Source organism: Entelurus aequoreus, linkage group LG18 (assembly GCF_033978785.1).
Source record: "Entelurus aequoreus isolate RoL-2023_Sb linkage group LG18, RoL_Eaeq_v1.1, whole genome shotgun sequence".
Lineage (NCBI taxonomy): Eukaryota > Metazoa > Chordata > Actinopteri > Syngnathiformes > Syngnathidae > Entelurus > Entelurus aequoreus.
In genome coordinates, this window is record NC_084748.1 from 44,416,853 (window position 1) to 44,444,318 (window position 27,466).

At 41.2% G+C, this 27,466-nt stretch overlaps 1 protein-coding gene across 1 annotated transcript in view; it reads left to right on the top strand.

Annotated features, from left to right (window-relative positions):
- The window catches only part of melk (maternal embryonic leucine zipper kinase), a 31,557-nt gene that overhangs the window by 1,752 nt on the left and 2,339 nt on the right, over positions 1–27,466 (top strand). Inside the window, exons 3-16 of the mRNA XM_062026201.1 lie at positions 3,104–3,189; positions 6,719–6,835; positions 6,911–7,054; positions 7,140–7,208; positions 9,743–9,835; positions 9,967–10,065; positions 16,048–16,116; positions 16,194–16,292; positions 16,406–16,492; positions 18,124–18,255; positions 18,343–18,492; positions 19,193–19,481; positions 25,909–26,005; positions 26,087–26,240. Coding sequence (XP_061882185.1) covers positions 3,104–3,189; positions 6,719–6,835; positions 6,911–7,054; positions 7,140–7,208; positions 9,743–9,835; positions 9,967–10,065; positions 16,048–16,116; positions 16,194–16,292; positions 16,406–16,492; positions 18,124–18,255; positions 18,343–18,492; positions 19,193–19,481; positions 25,909–26,005; positions 26,087–26,240 — 1,685 coding nt within the window. The remainder of the gene's footprint in view (positions 1–3,103; positions 3,190–6,718; positions 6,836–6,910; positions 7,055–7,139; positions 7,209–9,742; positions 9,836–9,966; positions 10,066–16,047; positions 16,117–16,193; positions 16,293–16,405; positions 16,493–18,123; positions 18,256–18,342; positions 18,493–19,192; positions 19,482–25,908; positions 26,006–26,086; positions 26,241–27,466) is intronic.

The window sequence follows — 27,466 nt, forward strand, 5'->3', positions numbered from 1 at the left end:
GCTCCCCAGAACCTCTTTTCCTCGTTGAAAAGATTGTGTCAATAGAGTCGAGAGTCCAGCTAATCAATTCCATGTCTGATGATTAGATTTAGAGGACAGCGCAAAGAAAGAGGCTTCCAAAAAAAAGTTTAAACAAGACAAGACAAAAAGAGAGAGCAAGCCAGGAAAAGACGGGAGGAGTTGACAGGTAGAAAACAAAGATGGTGTTCAGCGTTTTCCTGCTCAAATGAGCGCATTGATGAAAATAGGAATCGGGAGATTACTTTTCACAAGTAAGATTTAACATTAACGTACTATTGGTTGTATTTTGTGAAAAGAATATTACCACAGAGTTGAGAAGGAGCAAAGATCTTCAATAGTACTGAAATCGTAGCCGCTAACAAACAAGAGTATGACCATAAGAGAATTGCTTGTCAATGAAATTAATCAAATTTTAAAATGTCATACTTGAATGACATAAAGTTGAAACCTATGGTGGCATCATGCCTTCAGTGTGCATATTGTATATAGTTCTCTGCAAACCTATATAATGTTCTATTTTGTCTTCATTATTTTGTCAGAATGCTTCATTTGTATGTGAAAATCACAAAGAAATCTTCTGGTGGAGGATGACCCCCCCCTACAGGGGTTTGGTTTACAAACTTTCAGCCCCACCTAAAATAAAATTCACCGGCCGGCACTGATTATGATGCATTCTCATTTTAGGCAAAGTATAAGACAATACTTTCTTAACAGTATAATTGTAACCAGGAATAAGTCTTCAAGTAACAATATTCAAATACTTACATTGTTGGGTAAAACAGAATTTTGTTTTATTCTGAACAGAGATACAGTCTATAGGTCCCTAAGATATATAGATATCTAATGTATTCATACATTGTTTATGTAGGATATACGCATGTATATTCTGTATAACCTAATCATATTGTTTCTTCAACTTAAAAATAGCTGACCGTTTTTTCCCCCCTTCTCTGGGATTATATTCCCAGTTTTGATCTCGGACGTCGGGTCACTTATAGCATATAAGAATATTCTATTACTGTGAAGCAAAACTGTGAATAATAAAACATGTGTCCTTTATCATAGCTACACAAAAAAGCGTGTGAAAATCAGTGGTATTCAGTGAGGTAAGATTAATTAAATGCGCTGACAGTTCATTGCTCCTGCCAAATGAATTGCACTGAGTGGAGCGGATCACCACTCCAAGATGGCGGCCCGCGTCTCGTCAGCGCCAGTAGGCAATAGCACTCGATGCTGCGTCTACTTATAAGATGTCTAAGGTTTTGTTGATGCAACAAATGGTGTTATTTCCGGTGTGAATGTAACATTACAGTGGTTTTGTTGATGCAACAAATGGTGTTATTTCCGGTGTGAATGTAACATTACAGTGGTTTTGTTGATGCAACAAATGGTGTTATGTCCAGTGTAAATGTAACATTACAATGGTTTTGTTGATGCAACAAATGGTGTTATTTCCGGTGTAAATGTAACATTACAGTGGTTTTGTTGACGCAACAAATGGTGTTATTTCCGGTGTGAATGTAACATTACAGTGGTTTTGTTGACGCAACAAATGGTGTTATTTCCGGTGTAAATGTAACATTACAGTGGTTTTGTTGATGCAACAAATGGTGTTATTTCCGGTGTAAATGTAACATTACAATGGTTTTGTTAATGCAACAAATGGTGTTATTTCCGGTGTGAATGTAACATTACAGTGGTTTTGTTGATGCAACAAATGGTGTTATTTCCGGTGTAAATGTAACATTACAGTGGTTTTGTTGACGCAACAAATGGTGTTATTTCCGGTGTGAATGTAACATTACAGTGGTTTTGTTGACGCAACAAATGGTGTTATTTCCGGTGTAAATGTAACATTACAATGGTTTTGTTGATGCAACAAATGGTGTTATTTCCGGTGTAAATGTAACATTACAGTGGTTTTGTTGATGCAACAAATGGTGTTATTTCCGGTGTAAATGTAACATTACAATGGTTTTGTTAATGCAACAAATGGTGTTATTTCCGGTGTGAATGTAACATTACAGTGGTTTTGTTGACGCAACAAATGGTGTTATTTCTGGTGTGAATGTAACATTACAATGGTTTTGTTAATGCAACAAATGGTGTTATTTCCGGTGTGAATGTAACATTACAATGGTTTTGTTAATGCAACAAATGGTGTTATTTCCGGTGTAAATGTAACATTACAATGGTTTTGTTGATGCAACAAATGGTGTTATTTCCGGTGTAAATGTAACATTACAGTGGTTTTGTTGACGCAACAAATGGTGTTATTTCCGGTGTAAATGTAACATTACAATGTTTTTGTTGACGCAACAAATGGTGTTATTTCCGGTGTAAATGTAACATTACAATGGTTTTGTTGACGCAACAAATGGTGTTATTTCCGGTGTAAATGTAACATTACAGTGGTTTTGTTGATGCAACAAATGGTGTTATTTCCGGTGTAAATGTAACATTACAATGTTTTTGTTGACGCAACAAATGGTGTTATTTCCGGTGTAAATGTAACATTACAGTGGTTTTGTTGATGCAACAAATGGTGTTATTTCCGGTGTAAATGTAACATTACAATGGTTTTGTTGATGCAACAAATGGTGTTATTTCCGGTGTAAATGTAACATTACAGTGGTTTTGTTGATGCAACAAATGGTGTTATTTCCAGTGTAAATGTAACATTACAGTGGTTTTGTTCATGCAACAAATGGTGTTATTTCCGGTGTAAATGTAACATTACAATGGTTTTGTTGATGCAACAAATGGTGTTATTTCCGGTGTAAATGTAACATTACAGTGGTTTTGTTGATGCAACAAATGGTGTTATTTCCGGTGTAAATGTAACATTACAGTGGTTTTGTTGATGCAACAAATGGTGTTATTTCCGGTGTAAATGTAACATTACAGTGGTTTTGTTGACGCAACAAATGGTGTTATTTCCGGTGTAAATGTAACATTACAGTGGTTTTGTTGACGCAACAAATGGTGTTATTTCCGGTGTAAATGTAACATTACAATGGTTTTGTTGATGCAACAAATGCTGTTATTTCCGGTGTAAATTTAACATTGCAATGGTTTTTAGGCGGCTTCGCCAAAGTGAAGCTCGGTCGACACATCCTGACAGGCGAGAAGGTGGCCGTTAAGATCATGAACAAGAAGGACCTCGGGGTAAGTCTACAAATTATGGATCATTTGTTCATTGTTGGGCACCCACTCTGATGAGTTAAGCCGCAATAATATTACCTTATCAATCAATCAATCATTGTTTACTTATATAGCCCTAAATCACGAGTGTCTCAAAGGGCTGCACAAGCCACAACGACATCCTTGGCTCAGGACCCACATCAGGGCAAGAAAAAACTCAACCCAATGGCATGACAATGAGAAACCTTGGAGGGGACCGCAGATGTGGTCGGGAAAATGCTGTTTCTCAGAAAAGTTAACAGTTTAACTTTTAATAATGTAAATGCCTCACAAACTGATGTTTAGCTTCAATGGTTTCAAATATCTTTTCCGGGTGACGGTTTATGAGGAGGCGACTTGTCTGCCTTTTGCCCGAGAGCAGCTGGATAGGCTCATTAAGAGAGACATGCGGTGGAAAATAGATGGATGGACGGATCGAGGATATTTCAAATAGTTTTTGAGTTTAGTCATATCTCCCGCGCTGTATGTCGACTTGGAAACGCTCAAGACGAAGGTGGTGCGCTTTGCTTTGCAGAACACAGACTTTCTTACCTCCGCCAAAGAGGTTATGTTTTTGCCAGGGTTTGTTTGTGTGTTTGTTAGCAACATAACTCAAACCGTTATCGAAGGATTGGATTTTGATGAATTTTTCAGAAAAAGTCAGAAAAAACAGTTCCTATCTACTACGAACACGCTCCACTTTCTGCTTACGGCGTCCCACGCAGAGCCGGGTTATGCACCCCACCAAGATTCTGGCAGATGTAGTTCATTTTCAGACCCGGCCAACGCTAAAGCGCCACACATAAGACTAAAAACCACGTTTTTGTTTGATACTGTCACACATCACAGCATTATTGTGAAGACTTTGAAACAGCAATACCGTGGTATCTATCTATTGAAACGCCCACCCTCTCCAAAAGTTTCCGAACATATCTTTTGAAAATGTACGATGTTTAAATATATCTTAAAGACGAACATCACATTAGTTAGACCTGTCCAGTCTGGGATCCACACAGAGCAGCATTAAAAAAGTGGATGTTGCACTTTATCCTGCCTTCTCTTTTGTTTCCTCAAACTAAAAGCTAATGTCGCAAAGGTGCCGACGGCTTTAAGCGATAATCCAACTTGGTACTTACTGGTCCATGTGGTAGACAAAACAGTCCCGTTTAAAATGTAGTGGACAGGGCGGCACGATTTTGATACAAAAAAAACCTAGTCACGATTTTTCTCTTAAATTGTTATTCGATTTTTATATTTCATACATAAAAATGCATAAACTGCGAGAATAACGAGTAAAATAAAAAACATTTGAACCTTTTTACTCCACTTTTTGTTTTGAATGGATTGGAAGAACTTTGCAAATGTTTGTTTACTGTAAAAAATGTCCAAGAAAAGACATACATTATGTCATTACCATGAATTGATTTACGTGGACCCCGACTTAAACAAGTTGAAAAACTTATTCGGCTGTTACCATTTAGTGGTCAATTGTACGGAATATGTACTGTATAATCTACTAATACAGTGACAGGTTAGACCGGGGGTCGGCAACCCGCGGCTCTAGAGCCGCATGAGGCTCTTTAGCGCCGCCCTAGTGGCTCTCTGGAGATTTTTCAAAAATGTATGAAGAATGGAAAAAGATGAGGGGGAAAAAAAAAATATTTTTTTGTTTTAGTATGGTTTCTGTAGGAGGACAAACATGACACAAACCTCCCTAATTGTTATAAATCACTCTGTTTATATTAAACATGCTTCACTGATTCGAGTATTTGGCGAGCGCCGTTTTGTCCTACTAATTTTGGCGGTCCTTGAACTCACCGTATTGTTTGTTTCCATGTATAACTTTCTCCGACTTTCTAGGACGTGTTTTATGCCACTTCTTTTTCTGTCTCATTTTGTCCACCCAACTTTTAACGTTGTGCGTGAATACACAAAGGTGAGTTTTGTTGATGTTATTGACTTGTGTGGAGTGCTAATCAGACATATTTGGTGACTGCATGACTGCAAGCTAATCGATGCTAACATGCTATTTAGGCTAGCGATATGTACATATTGCATCATTATGCCTCATTTGTAGCTATATTTGAGGTCATTTACTTTCCTTTAAGTCCTCTTAATTAAATTTATATCTCATGACACATGAAATATGGCTTTTAATTTGTTGCGGCTCCAGATCGATTTGTTTTTGTATTTTTGGTCCAATATGGCTCTTTCAACATTTTGGGTTGCCGACCCCTGGGTTAGACAGAACAGGAAGACTGATGGGTCGCCCGTAAAAAAAGGTAGGAAAAAAGTTAAACATGGGGTCAGGCGAATGGGGAGAAAAAAGCAAATCCCAATTTAAGCTCCTATAGGGGGCTTAGTTTGAGACCAGGAAAAAACCTTGAACAAAGCATATATACACATTACAACACACAAAACTCAAGATTTGCAGTGGGGGCAAGAGGACCGGCATCAGGCCCGGATTTGCTGCCACCAGGGGGCACACTGCTCCCTTCATCATAACACAGGGGTGAGCGGCGAAGGCGTGGGATGGGGGGTGGGGTGTACTGTATGCGTGCGTAACTGTGGAGGTCGTCCATGGGTGCGTGTTTGTCCGTATGCCTGGAAGTCGCTCCGTTCGGCATCACGGAACAGAGTCAACATTCCAGGTGTCTTTGAAAAGGGGGAAGGGATTTAGGGGGTCTTTCTGCGGTGTTTGCTGCCAAGGCCAATGCCTAGGGAGCTAAATTGTAGATAAGGATTGTTTTGGTTAGGGCAAACAAACACATTCCAATGTTTTTTGTGCGTTTAGTTATTTGTTCCGGCTGTCAAATTATAATAATTTCGCTTCGCAGAGCTTCTCGAAGGTGTTATCCAGTTTGCGATTTAGGCCAGAAACCACAAAAGTCTAGGTACCCAAAGCTTTGACCGTTTTTCAATCGTTTGTAGAGTATCGTGAACGACTGCTAGCATCTTCCAATTCATCGATACACCAATGTAAGGCTTACTCCAATCAACATATGTCCTGTTATCATGGTTACAAATAGGTTTGATTGATTGATTGAAACTTTTATTAGTAGATTGCACAATGCATATTCCGTACAATTGACCACTAAAAGGTAGCACCCGAATACGTTTTTCAACTTGTTTAAGTCGGTGTCCACGTTAATTAATTCATGGTAGATGTCTTCAACGTCCTTGACTGAAAGAATCACCAGGCTCACGACCCGCCACTTCTCCCAAGAGTCCATTGTGCGTCTAACAGACACTCTGTCAGGACAAGCGGGTCGAGAAGATCTTGTCAATTTAGTTGAGAGAGCAGTTGATCAATTCCATTGTTTAGATTTTGGAGAGGGGTGTGAAAAGAGGGTACAAGAAAGTTAAGACAAGACAAAACAAAGTTGCAAAGCGGGAGAGATCAGGGAGAGGGGAGGGAAAGGGAAAGTGTCCACCTAAGTTGAGAGCCAGATTGAAGCACAATTTATCCCAGAGTTTTAGATATATCACACTGTATTGCTGACTGTCTTTCCAGGATGATTTGCCTCGTGTGAAGGTGGAGATGGAGGCGATGAAGAACCTGAGTCATCAGCACATCTGCCGTCTCTACCAAGTCATTGAGTCGCCCACCCAGATCTTTATGATACTAGAGGTGAGCATCCATGCTGTCGTAATAAACACCCCTGTCCTGTATGTCTTCTCTTATGTTTCTTTTTGTCTCTTGCAGTACTGTCCTGGGGGAGAGTTGTTTGATTACATCATCGCCAAGGACCGGCTGTCAGAAGAGGAGACGAGAGTGTTTTTCAGGCAGATTGTGTCTGCCATGGCCTACGTTCACAGCCAAGGTTACGCGCACAGAGACCTGAAACCGGTAAAAGCAGCTGTCATGTTGAGACAGAACTAGGATTTATGGGCCTGCTCTGCTGTCTAAAACCTGCTGTCCTTCTGAACTTTAGGAAAACTTGTTGATAGATGGAGACCACAACCTGAAGCTTATAGATTTTGGCCTTTGCGCCAAACCCAAGGTTGGTCAACATATTAGGGATGTCGCGGTATGAACATTTCTTATCACGGTTATTGTGACCAAAATGATCACGGTTATCATTATTATAGCAGTCATTATAAATGTGCTAAACATTTTCAAAAACTACTTATACTGAAATCCTTTAACCACGTTTTGTTTAAAATAAACACAACACAATCAAAATGTATATATGTACCTCAAGTAGAAAGTTGAATGTGCACATGAAAGCAACACAAGCATTATAAACAAAGTAATATGGCAGAAACACAATAATACTAAAAATAAACGTGAAAATTTCGCAAGATGGCACCATTTTGACATAAGACGTAACTGCACTTGTTTTCCATATAGATAAAAATAGTGTTCATATATGAGGTCAAGTCTTACACATAGGACTGCACGATTATGGGCAAAATAATAATTAAGAATGTTTTTTATCAATATTGAAATTACTATAATTAAACAGTGTTGGGATGTGAACGCGACGCCATCATGTCATTTGTAGTATCTAATAAAAATGATCTAGATAAACGTTATCTATATGTCAGGTTCAAACACTGATGACATCTATTAAACAAGACAAGAAGCAAGGAATTAAATAGACAGAATGAAATTTGGCTCAATTGAGGAGAAACGTCTGGGCTGTACTCTTGAACAGTCTCCACCACGCTCTGACGAAAGATTGTACGCCTCTTCTTTTATTTGGACTTTCTCTGATTATCAATCAATCAATCAATCAATCAATGTTTATTTATATAGCCCTAAATCACAAGTGTCTCAAAGGGCTGTACAAGCCACAACGACATCCTCGGTACAGAGCCCACATACGGGCAAGGAAAACTCACCCCCTTACATGGCAATAGCTGTTTCTAAGGGAGGGGGGTCTTAAACAGCCATCGCCTTTGATTAAAAACAGTTCAAAGAAAAGGTGCCTGGAGTGGAGTCAGGCCCTGCCCCCTCTCCGCTTTGTAGATCTCGGGTCAAGACAATATCTTTCTGTGTATTACAATACATCAAAGAAACCGACGCCTTCATGTCGCTTCCATCGTACACAGTGGAGTTTTACAAGCCTTTTGCTTGGTAGGATCAAAGACAGCTTTTGTCCTCTCGCAGGCCGAGCTGAACTCAATGTAACACAAAGTTTTGTGATAACTTGTATACAATTATTCTGACACTATGTATTTAAAGACAAATATTTGTGTTTTTGTTCGTTAATAGTATCAGCGTGTCAGCTTTTTTTTATTACATGATATCTTTATCTCTATTTCCAAAATTTCATAGAAAGAGGTAATTTTCAAGTTATTTACACACACATTTACATGTACTAATGTGTGTGCATGTACATGCTGTATCTGGACAGTCCCATTGAGAGTTTGGGCAGGAATCAGCCCACTTCTCTAAAGTGGGCTGGCTCAAGGTGGAGGACAGAGTTAAACAACTTGCACTGAGCCTAGTCTATAAAATCCACTACACCTCCCTGATACCGAAGTACATGTCAAACTACTTCCTTAACGTAAATGACCGCCATAACCACAACACCAGGGGGAGCTCCACTAACCACGTTAAACCCAGATTCCGAACTAACAAAGGTCTTAACTCATTCTCTCTCTATGCCACATCAATGTGGAATGCGCTCCAAACAGGTATAAAAGAAAGGGCATCTCTATCCTCCTTCAAAACCGCAATAAAAGTTCACCTCCAGGCAGCTACAACCCTAAACTAACACCCTCCCCGGATTGCTAATAATCAAATGTAAACAATCAAATGCAGATACTTTTTCTTATGCCTTCTGATCGCTCTCTCTCTCTCTCTCTCTCTCTCTCTCTCTCTCTCTCTCTCTCTCTCTCTCTCTCTCTCTCTCTCTCTATGTCCACAACTTGATGTCCATATCCTACCCTCCCCCCCACCCCTGATTGTAAATAATGTAAATAATTCAATGTGATTATCTTGTGTGATGACTGTATTATGATGATAGTATATATCTGATAGTATATATCTGTATCATGAATCAATTTAAGTGGACCCCGACTTAAACAAGTTGAAACACTTATTCGGGTGTTACCATTTAGTGGTCAATTGTACGGAATATGTACTTCACTGTGCAACCTACTAATAAAAGTCTCAATCAATCAATCAATCAATGTAGGTATTAATTATACACCATAAACATTACCCAAATACTATGTCACATGAATGGTCATTGAATTAATTACTTTGCGGAATGAAAAAAACACAAGAAATGTCAAAAACCTGGTGTTTACTTTTTGATATCGATATAAAACACAAAGCAGTTTGGCTAATGAAGATAACGTCAAATAAACAAGTTAAAACAAATTGAAATAATGGATCCCATATACAAATATTCCATTATTATCTAAACTAAATGCAGTTTTTTCTCCTGATATCATCCCCATAGCTTGTGTATACCAGTCAGTATGAGTTGGACTATCAACATCTATCCATTTTTTTAATATTACCCCAGTCTGTGTTTTGCGTTATACATGGTGTGTGTAGTAACGTTTCTGTCTGCCACAGGGAGGTCTTGGCTACGAGCTGATGACATGCTGTGGAAGCCCCGCTTACGCTGCTCCAGAGCTCATCCAGGGAAAAGCTTACATTGGTTCCGAAGTAAGTGCCGCTTTTGGGCCTTCACCTTTCAGCTTCTTTGCAATTCACACAGGCTGAATTGTCGTCGAGTGGTTTGTGAATTGTAAAAGCTATTCTCCTACAGATTTTGACTTGTAACATTTGTCTGGCAGGCTGACGTGTGGAGTATGGGCGTGCTGCTGTTTGCTCTGCTGTGTGGCTATCTACCCTTTGATGACGACAACTGCATGGTCCTCTACAGGAAAATTACTGTAAGTTTTTTATGCTTTTCATCAGACTTTAGTTTTCTCTTGAGAAAGGGCATTGGGGCCTCCACTACTATCAGAAAAACTGATTTTCTGGAGCTTATTTTGTGCCATTTTTGCTCAGCCTAGACTACTTACTAGGGGTGGGAATCTTTGGGCACGATTCCCATTCTTGGCGTGACGATTCAATTCAGAATCGATTCTCGATTCAACGCGTAATGTATTATTTGGTTTATGAAATATAACAAAACATTTTCAAAACAGGTTACAAAAGGCCCTCTTGGCTGCTGACTTACAACTTAAAGGCTTCAAAACGTCTTTTGAAAAATGTATTTTTACAAAAATCACGGAATAGAAAAACTACAATAAAAAAATAATAAAAAAAGAGCAACTCCAAACCTATCCTTGCTTAACAATATTTAGGAAATAAATTCACAAAGCAATTGAGAAGACATATACAAATACAATACAAAAAAATAAAAAATAAAAGCAACAGTATTAATAATGGTAACATCAATAATTGTTTTTTAATATTTTTAATCCAAAAATGGTTTCTTTAAAAAAACTCAGAAAAAAAATGTAACTTAAAAAAAAACATTCTCCAAAATTATGAATTGATTTAGAATCAAAATAAACAAAAATCGCAATTTGGATGTAAATCTATTTATTTTTTTGGAGCACCCTTACTGTTTCCATTTTCATTGTAAGGATAAAAAATCTATTAATTTTGCCTTTTAACATAAACGTTGTAGTAGTTCTAGTATTTCTTTGGACATGTTCAAAACCAAAAATAACAATAAAAAGACACATTAACAGCAAAACAAACAAATACTTCACAATAAAAAACACATAAGGTTTAGGTTTATCATTACTAAAAGGGAGTGGGAAGAAAGTTGTAAAGTTAAAGTACCAATGATTGTCACACACACACACTAGGTGTGGTGGAATTTGTCCTCTGCATTTGACCCATCCCCTTGTTCACCCACTGGGAGGTGAGGGGAGCAGTGAGCAGCAGCGGTGGCCGTGCCCGGGAATCATTTTTGGTGATTTAACCCCCAATTCCAACCCTTGATGCTGAGTGCCAAGCAGGGAGGTAATGGCTCCCATTTTTATAGTCTTTGGTATGACTCAGCCGGGGTTTGAACTCACAACCTACCGATCTCAGGGCGGACACTCTAACCACAAGGCCACTGAGTAGGAGAAGTCAAACTCATTGACTTTCACCCGTTATGTATGAGTCTTACACCTAGTTTTCTTGTTGTTATCATCTATACCAGGGGTGTCAAACTTGTTTTCACAGGTGTTGGGATTTTTGGAATAGGTTGAAAAATGTTGACGAAGTAACAGTTTGAATTGACAATGGGTATTTTCGAATTTTGGAAAAAAACGGGAAATTGTAGGTGGAAAAAAAAATTGTAGCATTTGTTGTCCCAACTAAAAGGAATGTTTTGAAGGTGGAATGGTCATAAACGGTTGAAAAATGTGGACTGTGAAAAGTTTCCAGGTGTAAATAGGGCTTTGGAAAACTGGGAATTCTGGGAAATCCCTGAATTTTTTTTAACTTGAGGTGAGTGGGGTGTGTGCATGGTGGAACAGCTCAAATCGGGTGAGAAATGTGGGAGCATGTTTGAAAATTGGCCCGTTCATTTTCAATGGGCTAAATGTCCCGGAAAACCGTGGATTCTGGGTAGTCCGGGATATTTTACTAAAGATGTTTACGGGAGCTCACAATTCCCGGGCGAGCCAAACGTTTTTATACTTGAACGGTTCCGATTGGATGAAGACTGTGGGCTGTGGTACGCCCCAAACTTTTGCGGTGGAATAATAATACATGGATGATTTTTTTGGTGTAGAATCTTATTGTGTGAATGCTCTTACACTCACACAAATATACACGTACTGTACATAGGCACATACAAGTACTTTGTAACTGTAACACCAACAAATGAGTAATTACCCAAATAATAAAATTGATAATAGTAATGTGAACACCAAATACCGTATTTTTCGGACCTTAGGGCGCGCCGGATTATAAGGCGCACTGCCGATGAGCCGGTCTATTCAGGTCTATTTTCATACAAAAGGAGCATATGAAAGGGTTCACATTATGATTTTTTTCTAAATTGTAAAGACTCTACATAACATGTAATGGTGGTTCTTTGGTCAAAATGTTGCATAGATGGAGAATGAGGGAGGACCCGCTGTGCAGGTTGTGTGGCGGTAAAGGAACTATGGCGCACATTCTTTCTGGGTGCAAAACAGCATTGACCCAGGGAAGATACAGGTGGCGCCATGACAGGGTGTTGGCAATGCTCGCAGACATCTTAGAGCAAGAGAGGAGAAAGAAACACCCGGCCAAAACTAAGCCACTGCTGAGCACCATCACCTTTGTGAAAGAGGGTCATAGACCAGTTATCCAAGGCCAAGCCAAGCAAAACTTCCTGCAGTTGGCCCAGGGTTGGGAGATGGAGGTCGACCTGGGGAGGAAGCTCCTCTTCCCAGAGGCGGTACTGTCCACCACTCTAAGACCAGACATAGTTATGTGGTCCCCAGAGGGGAAGAAAATCATCCTGGTGGAACTTACTGTCCCATGGGAGGAGGGATGTGAGGAAGCGGCAGAGAGGAAGAAAACAAAGTACCAACAACTTGTCCAGGACTGCCGGGACAAGGGGTGGATGGCATGGCTGATGACAGTGGAAGTTGGATGTCGAGGATTCCCTGCTCAATCTGTGTGGAATCTGATGACAAAGGTCGGATTGAGAGGTCACTCGAGGAAAACAGCCGTTCGTAGGCTGGGAGAAACGGCAGAGAGAGCCTCCTGTTGGCTCTGGCATAAAAGAGAGGACAATAGCTGGAAGCCTGGATGAGAAGGGCAGTGATCTGGCCAATCACTGCTGACCCACCAACCGGAGAGTGTTGTGGTTAAGGGTCGAAACACTCGGTGAACGTTGGGGACCACCTGATGACCTCTTGTCCAGGCCAAAGCTTTATCCATTAGAAATGGATTAAAATAGCATCTTTGATGTATTTGCAAACAAAATGTTTTACAGATCATCTTCAAGCCGCTTTCTGACAGTCGCTTTAGGATGCGTCGTTTTGTGGGCGGCCTTATTTACGTGGCTCACCTTCGACAGCGTCTTCTCCCCGTCATCTTTGTTGTAGCGGTGTAGCGTGCAAGGACGGGAGTGGAAGAAGTGTCAAAAGATGGAGCTAACTGTTTTAATGACATTCACACTTTACTTCAATCAATAACAGAGCGACATCTTCTCATCCTTGGCTCAATAATGCAACAACAACGGCGGAAATGTGTCCCGTGAAAAACCGTCTGACCGGAGCTCTCTAAAATAACTAAAATTCCTCAGGTGAATAATGTAAACTCACTACACCGGTATCTTTTAGTGCTTTCATGGCGACTTTACTGACAGATATAAGTAAGAACTTTACACTACTTTATATTAGAAATGGAAACAGCGGAGGATGAATGTCCCATAACAAGAAGATAGAGGAAAAGAAGAAGCTTATTGACTATGGTGTTGGCACAGACTACAACGGCAGACTTGCGCAAATTTTCAGAACAATACAGATCAGCAGGCACCAGAAGGTAAGAAAAGTTGTTTTTGCATAATATTGCGAGACAAAATGCCAGATAATGTCTTCCAATGCAGTGTTTTTCAACCTTTTCTGAGCCAAGGCACATTTTTTTCCATTGACAAAATTCTGAGGCACACCACCAGCAGAAAACATTAAAAAATTAAACTCACGAGCCGATATTGACAATAAAAAGTCATTCTCTCAATTGTTGGATATATTAATTCAAACCATAACCAAGCATGCATCAATATAGCTCTTGTCTCAAAGTAGGTGTACTGTCACGACCTGTCACATCACCCCGTAACTTATTTTGAATTTTTTGGTGTTTTCCTGCGTGTAGTGTTTTAGTTCTTGTCTTGCGCTCCTATTTAGGTGGCTTTTCCTGTTTTGTTGGTATTTTCCTGTAGCAGTTCAATGTCTTCCTTGAACGCTATTCCCCGCATCTACTTTGCAATCAAGATTATTTAAGTTGTGCGGATGCTATCCTTCTTTGTGGGGACATTGTTGATTGTCATGTACGGACGTACTTTGTGGACGCCGTCTGCTCCACACGCTGTAAGTCTTTGCTGTCGTCCAGCATTCTGTTTTTGTTTACTTTGCAGCCAGTTCAGTTTTAGTTTTGTTTAGCATAGCCATCCCTAGGCTTCAATGCCTTTTCTTAGCGACACTCGCCTTTTGTTTATTTTTGGTTTAAACGTTAGATACCTTTTTACCTGGACGCTGCCTCCCGCTGTCGTCTGCATATTGTGATCACGACAAACCATGTTCCCGACATCTACAAAGCAATTCGCTACCTGCTGCCACCTACTGATATGGAAGAGTATTACACGGTTACTCTGCCGAGCTCTAGACAGCACACACACTCAACAAGGGCACATTTTCGAATTATAAGTACTGCTTTGCAAAAAATATTTTTAACCCAATTAGGTGAAATTGCATAATCTCCCACGGCACACCAGACTGTGTCTCACGAGTGTGCCGCGGCACAGTGGTTGAAAAACACTGTTCTAATGGGTTGCGGTCCTTATACACACACGACATAATAATACTTGAATGTTGAAGCACAATTCGTCTGTCTACGGTAGTCGTAATGCTCCCACAATCCATCAAGCGGTGCAGATTTATAGCTTACAAAAGTCGTACTGAAGCATTTTGACAGATTTTTGAGCGCCGTGTGTAATGTTCTATATTCTCAATGGAACATTTTAAAGTTTTGGTGTTGTTTACTGGCCTCATCTTGCAGTCGACACGTATCTCTGACTGACATGTACTGGTCACACTTATCATTACACTATGTACCAAAATAAAATATCTTTGAGGTCGGTAAGCACAACCAGAATTATTCCATACATTAGGCGCACCGGTTTATAAGGTGATACTGTCGATTTTTGAGAAAATGAAAGGATTTTAAGTGCGCCTTATAGTTCAAAAAATAGGGTACCGGTATGTATAATGTACCGCAAGAAGGAAATGTCAAACTATAAAAATGTACCTAAAACTCACTTTGTATCTTTTTTGTACCTTTTTTGAGGGAAGGAACATGCAACCGAAATACACTATATTGCCAAAAGTATTTGTCCACCCATCCAAATGATCACAATTATTGGTGTGGGGTTGTTTTTCAGGAGTTGGGCTTGGCCCCTTAGTTCCAGTGAAAGGAACTTTGAATGCTCCAGGATACCAAAACATTTTGGGCAATTGCATGCTCCCAACTTTGTGGGAACAGTTTGGAGGGGGCCCCTTCCTCTTCCAACATGACAAGGTCCATTAAGACATGGATGACATAGTCTGGTGTGGATGAACTTGACTGGCCTGCACAGAGTCCTGACCTAAACCCGATAGGACACTTTTGGGATGAATTAGAACGGAGACCGAGAGCCAGGCCTTCTCCACCAACATCAGTGTGCTTTTGGAAGAATGGTCGAAAATTCCTATAAACACACTTTGCAACCTTGTGGACAGCCTTCCCAGAAGAGTTGAAGCTGTAATAGCTGCAAAAGATGGACTGATATCATATTGAACACTATGGGTTAGGAATGGGATGGCACTTCAAGTTCATATGTAAGTCAAGGCAGGTGGCCAAATACTTTTGGCAATATAGTGTATGTTGCCATCCAACCCTACTTCTGACCACAAATCACGAGCCTGACACTAACAAGCAACTGTCAAAAAGCGTGCGTCCATATTTACTGTCAAACTGCTCTTTCACCATTCGGAGCAGCAAATAATTCAGTTGTCAGGATGAGAGAATAAAACACGTTCTTGCTTGAAGGACCACCTAAGAAATGTTGTCGCCCACCTTCATTTGCTTAGACTCAACCTAACGAGCTCATCTGGAAATGCAGCACTACGAGTTGATGTTTCAAGTGTTGGGAAGACAAATGTCTGTACTTGCAGAAAGGAAAATATGACAACCCCAACTGGCTCTCCCCGGGCAGCGTCCTCCTGCTCAACCAAATGATGCAGGTACCACCAAAACATGTTTGAGAAATAAAGGTGAGTGGGATGTATTTGTAGATGTAGTTACCATTTGTATCCTGCAGGTGGACCCCAAGCGGCGTGTGACAGTGCGCCAGCTGCTGGACCACCCGTGGGTGACCAAGGACTACAACAGCCCCGTGGAGTGGTACAGCCAGCAGCCGGTACTCCCTAAAAGTCGACTTCAGACCGAATTCAATCAAATACTTTACTGAAGATGCATTTTAAGTTGGGGAGTGTGCAGTTTTGGATTGATGCCAAGTGTCTTGTTTTGTAGCTGGGTCACATAGATGAGGACTGCGTCACAGAGATGGCTGTCAACATGAAGCGATCCAGAGAGAGCACCACCGCGCTCATCAGGGAGGTAGGGCACATTGTCGCTGAAAAAGTGGAGGGCTCTTAACCTTTTTCACCTCGGGGCCCAACCTTTCCAATACAGGGGGGCCCACTCAAATATAAACACTGAGCTAGTAATCTTACTCTTGATTTTAATCATATTATTTAATAATTATATCGAACCTCCTTGGAGTTTAACTGGATAAAGTAAGTAAGTAAGTACATTTTATTTATAAAGTGCTTTTCACAGATAAAATCCCAAAGGTCTGTACAAAACATAGGTGAAGTAAAACAACAATTCAATTCAAACAACAGGATAAAATCATAAAAAGTAGAGATGTCCGATAATGGCTTTTTTGCCGATATTCTGATATTGTCCAACTCTTAATTACCGATTCCGATATCAACCGATACCGATATATACAGTCGTGGAATTAACACATTATTATGCCAAATTTTTGTTGTGATGCCCCGCTGGATGCATTAAACAATGTAATAAGGTTTTCCAAAATAAATCAACTCAAGTTATGGAAAAAAATGCCAACATGGCACTGCCATATTTATTATTGAAGTCACAAAGTGCATTATTTTTTTTAACATGCCTCAAAACAGCAGCTTGGAATTTGGGACATGCTCTCCTTGAGAGAGCATGAGGAGGTTGAGGTGGGCGGGGTTGAGGTGGGAGGGGGGGTGTATATTGTAGCGTCCCGGAAGAGTTAGTGCTGCAAGGGGTTCTGGGTATTTGTTTTGTTGTGTTTGTGTTGTGTTATGGTGCGGATGTTCTCCCAAAATGTGTTTGTCATTCTTGTTTGGTGTGGGTTCACAGTGTGGCGCATATCTGTAACAGTGTTAAAGTTGTTTTTACCACTACCCTCAGTGTGACCTGTATGGCTGTTGATCAAGTATGCATTGCATTTACTTGTGTGTGTGAAAAGCTGTAGATATTATGTGATTGGGCCGGCACGCAAAGGCAGTGCCTTTAAGGTTTATTGGCGCTCTGTACTTCTCCCTACGTCCGTGTACCACTCCGTACAGCGGCGTTTTAAAAAGTTATACATTTTACTTTTTGAAACCGATACCGATATTTTCCGATATTACATTTTAAAGCATTTATCGGCCGATAATATCGGCAGTCCGATATTATCGGACATTTCTAATACTAATCAAACATACTGCAAAGGAACTGATGAAAAAAACCCATTAAAATACAATTACACAGTGCTAAAATGAATAAACTCCAACAAAATGTATGATAGAAAATAATTTAGGTTTCTTAAATAAACTGTCAATAAAATTTAAGTGCAAATAAAAATTCACCTTTATCACATTAGTCATAATTTTTGCGCTTAATAAACTTCTTTATGACTATAGCTCCAGACTTCTTCTGTTTGTTTGAAGTTGTCATTACTGCCACAAGTGGTGGAAAAGTGTATTACAACTGAGTACCGCTGCGGCCCATACGGACCACAGCTGAGAAACAGATATTTTTTAGCGGCCTAACAATGGACCCTCCTCCTTATGGTTAAGAAAAAAAGTCTGCAGTGCACTATTTGCCCCAAAACCCTTTTTATCGCTCCAATTAATATTCATTGACTCTGATTGGGCTGCTTTTCATCAAGTTGACAATGCAGTGATGTAGGTGCTCTGTCATGTGTTCAGTGGCACTACGACCACCTCACGGCCACATACTTGCTGCTCCTGTCAAAGAAGCAGAGGGGCAAGCCTGTGCGTCTCCGCCGCGAGCCCCTCGCCAGCGAAGACGCCGTCTCTCCACTACATGGGCGATCACAGGTCACTCTCCCAGCATGCTTTGCTACACTGCCTTTTTTCAGCTCAGTGCAGAGTATTTAATTTTTTGAAATTTTTTTTTCTTCCCAGACTAAAAAAACTCTTCATTTCACCGATGACGACGATGCTGTCGTTCTGGGTTGCGTGGACCTTTGCTCAGACTACATGGACGACTGCCCGTGGGTATCTGTCACCCCCAAAGGAGCGGGAGAGAAAACACAGCGCACTATAGATGATAAGGTTGGTGCGAGTGTATGTTTTTTTTGTATGTTCTAACGTTTTCCAGCCAGGGCTGCATACCGTATTTTTCGGACTATAAGTCGCTCCGGATGTTAGCATTCTCCGGTTAGCATGCTAACATTACCATGCTAACTATTTTTTTTTGCTAATTTGCAGCTGAACATTGCCGAGTCATATAACTTGGGAATTAACGCATGCTAAATGTTAGCATGTTAACCATAGCATTTTGGAATGCCAACGTTAGCATGCTGACTTTCTTTTAGCCAATTTTGCATGTGTACGTTTCCTAGTCATAACTGTGCACTTGATGCATTAGAGCTGTTAGCATGTTAAGGTTAGCATTTAAGATCACCTTACGCATTTCAGCATTTGCATGCAATTTGTTCGGAAATGGCATATACTATTTTTTTGTGTTGTTTTTAACCCTTGATGTGTTTATTTTCTCTTTAAATGTTAAATTAAAGTACCAATGATTGTCACACACACACACACACTAGGTGTGGCGAAATTATTCTCTTGATCACCCCCCGGGAGGTGAGGGGAGCAGTTAGAAGCAGCGGTGGCCGCGCCCGGGAATGATTTTTGGTGATTGAGCCCCCAATTCCAACCCTTTAAATGTGTTGTAGGCCACGTAAAACAAAAATGTCCCGCAGCCATTTGTTCTAAACTAATCTCAACCTCCATCTTGTCTTTCCCAAAGAGGCTGGCGTCGCCCCTCGTGGACAACAGATGTGTTCAGACCACGACCCCTGAAAAGGGTCACGCCCCGGCGCAGCACCGCCAGGAGAGGAAGCGCCGAGACCGCGACCCGACCTGCGAGAACAAGGAGAATGTGGCCCTGCAGGAGACTGACGTGGAGATATTTGCGCTGCCTCCGCCTCGCACTCCCGCCTCTGGCAAGAAGCACCCGCGCCCCGGCAGGAGTGTGCTGACCACGCCCAATCCAAGCTTGTCCAATGGTACCAGAGGCACTGCTCTGACACCTAAAGGTAGGAGGAAGACTACTGTATCTGTCATCGGGGCGCACTTAAAATCATTTTTTCCCCCTCAAAACTCAACTGTGCACCTAATGTACGGAATAATTCTGGTTTTGCTTACCTCGAAGCTATTTTATTTGGCACTTGCTGAAATAATAAGTGTGACCAGTAGATGGCAGTCACACATAAGAGATACGCGTAGACTGCAATATGACTCAAGTAAACAACACCAACATTTGATACTATGTTCCATTGAAAATATAGAACATTACACACGGCGCTTAAAAATCTATCAAAATGTTTTAGTAGGACTTTGGTAAGCTATGAAGCCACACCACTTGATGGATTGTACTGTGCTTCAACATAGGAGTATCATTATGGTGTGTGTATAATGTAAGACATATTATCTGGTGTTTAGTTTCGCAATATTATGCAAAAGCAACTTTTCTTACCTTCTGGTACCTGCTCATGTGTATTTAGGATCTGCATAAGTCCTGAAAATTTCCACGTGTGCCGACACCGTAATCGATAAGCTTCTTCTTTTTCTCTATCTTCTTGTCATGGGACATTCATCCTCCACTGTTGCCATTTCTAATATAAAGTAGTGTAAAGTTCTTACTAGAGATGTCCGATAATGGCTTTTTTGCTGATAACCGATATTCCGATATTGTCCAACTCTTAATTACCAATTCCGATATCAACCGATACCGATATATACAGTCGTGGAATTAACACATTATTATGCCTAATTTTGTTGTGATGCCCCGCTGGATGCATTAAACAATGTAACAAGGTTTTCCAAAATAAATCAACTCAAGTTATGGGAAAAAATGCCAACATGGCACTGCCATATTTATTATTGAAGTCACAAAGTGCATTATTTTTTTTAACATGCCTCAAAACAGCAGCTTGGAATTTGGGACATGCTCTCCCTGAGAGAGCATGAGGAGGTTGAGGTGGGCGGGGTTGAGGTGGGGGGTAGCGGGGGATGTGTATAGTGTAGCGTCCCGGAGGAGTTAGTGCTGCAAGGGATTCTGGGTATTTGTTCTTTTGTGTTTATGTTGTGTTACGGTGCGGATGTTCTCCCGCAATGTGTTTGTCATTCTTGTTTGGTGTGGGTTCACAGTGTGGCTTATATTTGTAACAGTGTTAAAGTTGTTTATACGGCCACCCTCAGTGTGACCTGTATGGCTGTTGACCAAGTATGCATTGCATTCACTAATGTGTGTTTAAAAGCCGCATATATTATGTGGCTGGGCCGGCACGCTGTTTGTACGTCCGTGTTTTACCGGATATGTACCGGTTTGTACAGCGCCGTTTTAAAAAGTCATTCATTTTACTTTTTGAAACCGATACCGATAATTTCCGATATTACATTTTAAAGCATTTATCGGCCGATAATATTATTGGCAGGCTGATAATATCGGACGTCTCTAGTTCTTACTTATATCTGTCAGTAAACTCGCCATGAAAGCGCTAAAACATACCGGTGTGGCGAGTTTACATTATTCACCCGAGGAACTTTAGTTATCAACGGCGTTGTTGTTGCACTAGTGAGCCACGGATGAGGAGATGTAGACCACAAGGAAGTGTTTTCAATTTAGAAAAAGCAATTATAATATGACTCCTTTAATGCGCCCTATAATCCGGTGTGCCTTTATATGTGAAAAAAGATCAAAATAGACCATTCATCGGCAGTGCGCCTTATAATCCGGTGCGCCCTACGGTCCATACTTTTGTTCATACTACCAGTTGACATAGTAATCACGTCGTCCATTTATGGGTTGTTATAAATTCAGTTTTTGAAGCAATCAAAACAAAATTGAGTGCGCTACTTGTTGATTCACTCTCAACTTGTTTGCTGTCTTTGGCCGTGTATTTCTGCTCCAAGGAAACAGGAGGCCAGAACATTCAGAAAACAATCCTCCAGTCCCCAAAATAAACAATTAAACGCCCGTTACTTCTCCCCAATATGGTCCATGTGTTTGTGCTAGCGGTCCCTCCTCTCTCTCTCGCCGCCTTTGATTATTTGTCTCCTCGCCGTCCTAATGGCAACAGCGCCACAAACCACATGACACGTGTTTGCAAGGAAATTATGTTATTATTGAGTCATTTATTACTGGACTGGTGTTTTCGCCACTCCGTCCAAAGCCGTTTTCTTTTTCGCTGATTCCTCCCTCATTATTTTCCGCTTTAAAATGAACACACACACACACACAAACACACACACACACACACACACACACACACACACACACACACACACACACACACACACACACACACACACATGTCACTGTCAACCCGGCTTATCTGGAGCTAATTCTGCTGGCTCAAGTAAAAGAGACGACTAGAAGTGGAGTGTTGGTGAAGACTTAATTAGGAAAGTGATAGTGACCCACTCACCTCTGGCGTTCCTGGTAATGCATATCCAAACTACTGGAGAGATGACCACATTATTGGCGCTGATATTTGGCATTTTAATCTATATCATTATCTGCCTTTTTAAGTATTTATTTTCTTTTCTTTATATTCTGAATTTGATAAATAGTGTTTGAATGTTCTCTATATCCAACATTATGTATTATAATAACTAGAGATGTCCGATAATGACTTTTTTGCCGATATTCCGATATTGTCCAGCTCTTAATTACCGATTCCGATATCAACCGATACCGATATATACAGTCGTGGAATTAACACATTATTATGCCTAACTTTGTTGTGATGCCCCTCTGGATGCATTAAACAATGTGACAAGGTTTTCCAAAATAAATCAACTCAAGTTATGGGAAAAAATGCCAACATGGCACTGCCATATTTATTATTGAAGTCACAAAGTGCATTATTTTTTTTAACATGCCTCAAAACAGCAGCTTGGAATTTGGGACATGCTCTCCCTGAGAGAGCATGAGGAGGTTGAGGTGGGGGGTAGGGGGTAGCGGGGGGTGTATATTGTAGCGTCCCAGAAGACCTAGTGTTGCAAGGGGTTCTGGGTATTTGTTCTGTTGTGTTTATGTTGTGTTACGGTGCGGATGTTCTCCCGAAATGTGTTTGTCATTCTTGTTTGGTGTGGGTTCACAGTGTGGCGCATATTTGTAACAGTGTTAAAGTTGTTTATACGGCAACCCTCAGTGTGACCTGTATGGCTGTTGACCAAGTTAAAAGTTAAAGTACCAATGATTGTCACACACACACTAGGTGTGGCGAAATTATTCTCTGCATTTGACCCATCACCCTCGATCACCCCCTGGGAGGTGAGGGGAGCAGTGGGCAGCAGCGTTGGCCACGCCCGGGAATCATTTTTGGTGATTTAACCCCCAATTCCAACCCTTGATGCTGAGTGAGGAGGTTGAGGTGGGCGGGGTTGAGGTGGGGAGGTAGGAGTTAGCGGGGGGTGTATATTGTAGCGTCCCGGAAGAGTTAGTGCTGCAAGGGGTTCTGGGTTTTTGTGCTGTTGTGTTTACGTTGTGTTACGGTGCGGATGTTCTCCCGAAATGTGTTTGCCATTCTTGTTTGGTGTGGGTTCACAGTGTGGCGCATATTTGTAACAGTGTTAAAGTTGTTTATACGGTCACCCTCAGTGTGACATGTATGGCTGTTGACCAAGTATGCATTGCATTCACTTGTGTGTGTGAAAAGCCGTAGATATTATGTGATTGGGCCGGCACGCAAAGGCAGTGCCTTTAATGTTTATTGACGCTCTGTACTTCTCCCTACGTCCGTGTACACAGCGGCGTTTTAAAAAGTCATACATTTTACTTTTTGAAACCGATTCCGATAATTTCCGATATTACATTTTAAAGCATTTATCGGCCGATAATATCGGCAGTCCGATATTATCGGACATCTCTATTTTTAACCCAATTAGCTGTAATTACATAATCTATCACGGCACTCTAATCAAAACTCAGGAGTGTTATTTTCATGCCACCTGTAGGAGGCAGCACTTGCTCTAAAGCCGGGGTCCACACCATGTTAGACAGAAGACCACTGGACTGCTCAATCGTCATCGACAGGTTGATCTCAAGTATATTCCCAGCTTGCAAATTGCCCCACAAAATGAAGTGCGGTAAAGTATGGCTAGTTCTCTAAGGTACACTATGGGTATTTTTGTACACACACACACAGAGAAGGGATATATGTGTGTGTGTGTCCCTGGACATGCTGTGTGACAGGTGTAGCTGTCTCCTTCCCCCCACTCTCTGTCCCACGTGGGCTGTAGTGATGTGCTCCCTGAGCTCTTCCTCTGACTCGGTGTGTGCGTTCCCAACTTTGCTGTCAAATATCAGAGACGAGCACATTAAACCACACACAGTGTTCCTCTTTTGCTTCCCCTACGAGTCACTCCAAGGTCGACTTGATCTCGTCCGCAAACAAGCATACAAACAATACATTAAGGGCGGACTCTACAGCTTTTTTGGACTATAAGGCGCACTTAAAATCCTTTCATTTTCTCAAAACTCGACAGTGCGCCTTATAACTGATGTACGGAATAATTTTGGTTGTGCTTACCGACCTCAAAGCTATTTTATTCGGTACATGATGAAATGATAAGTGTGACCAGTAGATGGCAGTCAAACATAAGAGATATGTACGTGTAGGCTGCACTATGATGGCAATATGACTGAAGTAAACAACAACACCAATCAAAGCGTGTCCAATGGTACCAGAGGCATTGCTCTGACACCTAAAGGTAGGAGGAAGACTACTGTATCTGTCATCTGGGCTTTCTTGAAGTGTCCCAAAACCGTTTTTTCCGGACTATAAGGCGCACTTAAAATCCTTTTTTTCCCTCAAAGCTCGACAGTGCGCCTTATAACCCGGTACGCCTAATGGTCCGGTGGCCATGGATGAAGTGCTGGCTGTCCACAGTCGGGACCTGTGCTCGCCTGTGCATCGGTTGGGGACGTCTCTGCGCTGCTGACCCGTCTCCGCTTGGGATGGTCTCATGCTGGCCCCACTATGGACTGGACTCTCACTATTATGTTATATCCACTATGGACTGGACTCTCACACTATTATGTTAGATCCACTATGGACTAGACTCTCACTATTATGCTAGATCCACTATGGACTGGACTGTCACACTATTATGTTAGATCCACTATGGCCTGGACTCTCACTATAATGTTAGATCCACTATGGACTGGACTCTCACTATTATGTTAGATCCACGATGGACTGGACTCTCACTATTATGCTATATCCACTATGGACTGGACTCTCTCACTATTATGTTAGATCCACTATGGACTGGACTCTCACTATTATGTTAGATCCACTATGGACTGGACTCTCACTATTATGCTTGATCCACTATGGACTGGACTCTCTCACTATTATGTTGGATCCACTATGGACTGGACTCTCACACTATTATGTTAGATTCACTATGGACTGGACTCTCACACTATTATGTTAGATCCACTATGGACTGGACTCTCACTATTATGTTAGATCCACTATGGACTGGACTCTCACACTATTTTGTTAGATCCACTATGGACTGGACTCTCACACTATTATGTTAGATCCACTATGGACTGGACTCTCACACTATTATGTTAAATCCACTATGGACTGGACTCTCACACTATTATGTTAGATCCACTATGGACTGGACTCTCACACTATTATGTTAGATCCACTATGGACTGGACTCTCACAATATTATGTTAGATCCACTATGGACTGGACTCTCACTATTATGTTAGATCCACTATGGACTGGACTCGCTATTATGTTAGATCCACTATGGACTGGACTCTCACTATTATGTTAGATCCACTATGGACTGGACTCTCACACTATTATGTTAGATCCACTATGGACTAGACTCTCACACTATTATGTTAGATCCACTATGGACTGGACTCTCACACTATTATGTTAAATCCACTATGGACCGGTCTCCCCTAGAGGGACTGAAATGGTTTTCACCTCACAGGTGTGCTTGAAGCTCATCGACTATATATATAAAAGGACAGATTTTTAAAAAATAATAATACAAAAATAATTATTTTTTAATTTTTTATGTTGTGGTAGAAAATGAACTTGGGACTTCCCGCGGGCTGGAGTTTGGATGCTGGCGGGCCGTAATTTGGGGACCCCTGGTCTAAAAGTTTGTAAATCGAGGTTCTACTATTTATAATACTTGCAAATGAGGCACAGAAGTGTAGGAAAACAAAATAACTGGACACTGTTAAATAAAAGAGTGAGTTTTTTCGTTAAAAAATTGACATTTATTAACACATTTGAACACACTGAAAAATAATACCGATATTGATTCCTGGGTACCGGGAACCGATAGTCAATTATGAAAGGTACCCACCTCTGATCCTGTGTGTGTGTGTGTGTGTGTATGTGTGTGTGTGTGTGTGTGTGTGTGTGTGTGTGTGTGTGTGTGTGTGTGTGTGTGTGTGTGTGTGTGCTGCAGTTGGAGGCAGCGGTTCTAAAGAGCTCGTTAAGAAGAAGGCAGCAGAGAGCAAAGAGTCGACGAACCTGGAGATCCTCGCTTTTAGCCCTGAGCGAAGGTGAGCCCCATCCTGGTTCAAGACGAGAACTATCAGCAGGTTTAAAAACCAGGACCACCTGCTCTCCATGTCCCTCCACAGGTCTCGCTCCCTAGACATGCCGGCTAGCGACAGCGGCAAGAAGAAGAGAGCAGGCCGAGTGTTCGGCTCCCTGGAGCGAGGCCTGGACAAGGTGATCACCATGCTCACCCCCGGCAAGAGGCGGGCGCTGCGCGACGGCCCGCGCAAGATCAAGGTAGGTTGAGGAACGTGGCACGTTTCCTCCCGCGGTTGTGGTGGAATGTCCGAATCTTAAACAGCAACAAAAGTGAATTTAGTACAAAAGTTTTATTTACCCATAATCAAATAGTACAAGGTTGGATTGAATTGCCATGCAAACAGACAAGGTCTCCGGAGACGCTGGACGAATCGAGAATCATGCGAATCATACATAGACTTGGTCTACTTGGCCATTTATGTGTTTCCTTCGTGTGTCAAGGTCCAGTTGTTTTGGACCTGTTTGTTCTGCAACATCCTTGAATCCCTTAGTCATAATAAACAATCAAAACATTTTGTACAATGGTCAACCGACCATATGTTATACTCTAACCCACATATGCTCTTCCAATGGTTCAGAATAGAAAAAAGAGAAACAAGCAGACGTGTCTTTCATAAAGGCATACTGATATGAATTTTTTAAATTTAAACGGGGATAGCAGATCCATTCTATGGGTCATACTTGAACATTTCGCGATATTGCCATATTTTTGCTGAAAGGATTTAGTAGAGAACATCGACGATAAAGTTCGCAACTTTTGGTCGCTGATAAAAAAAAGCCTTGCCTGTACCGGAAGTAGCGTGACGTCACAGGTCGAAAGGCTCCTCACATTTCCCCATTGTTTACACCAGCAGCGAGAGCGATTCGGACCGAGAAAGTGACGATTACCCCATTAATTTGAGCGAGGATGATAGATTCGTGGATGAGGAACGTGAGAGTGAAGGACTAGAGTGTAGTGCAGGACGTATCTTTTTTCGCTCTGACCGTAACTTAGGTACAAGGGTTCATTGGATTCCACACTTTCTCCTTTTTCTATTGTGGATCACGGATTTGTATTTTAAACCACCTCGGATACTATATCCTCTTGAAAATGACAGTCGAGAAAGCGAAATGGACATTCACAGTGACTTTTATCTCCACGACAATACATCGGCGAAGCTCTTTAGCTACGGAGCTAACGTGATAGCACATCGGGCTTAAATGCAGATAGAAACAAAAAAAAATAAACCCCTGACTGGAAAGATAGACAGAAAATCAACAATACTATTAAACCATGGACATGTAAATACACGGTTAATGCTTTCCAGGCTGGCGAAGCTTAACAATGCTGTTGCTAATGACGCCATTGAAGCTAACTTAGCAACGGGACCTCTACAGAGCTATGCTAAAAACATTAGCTATCCACCTACGCCAGCCCTCATCTG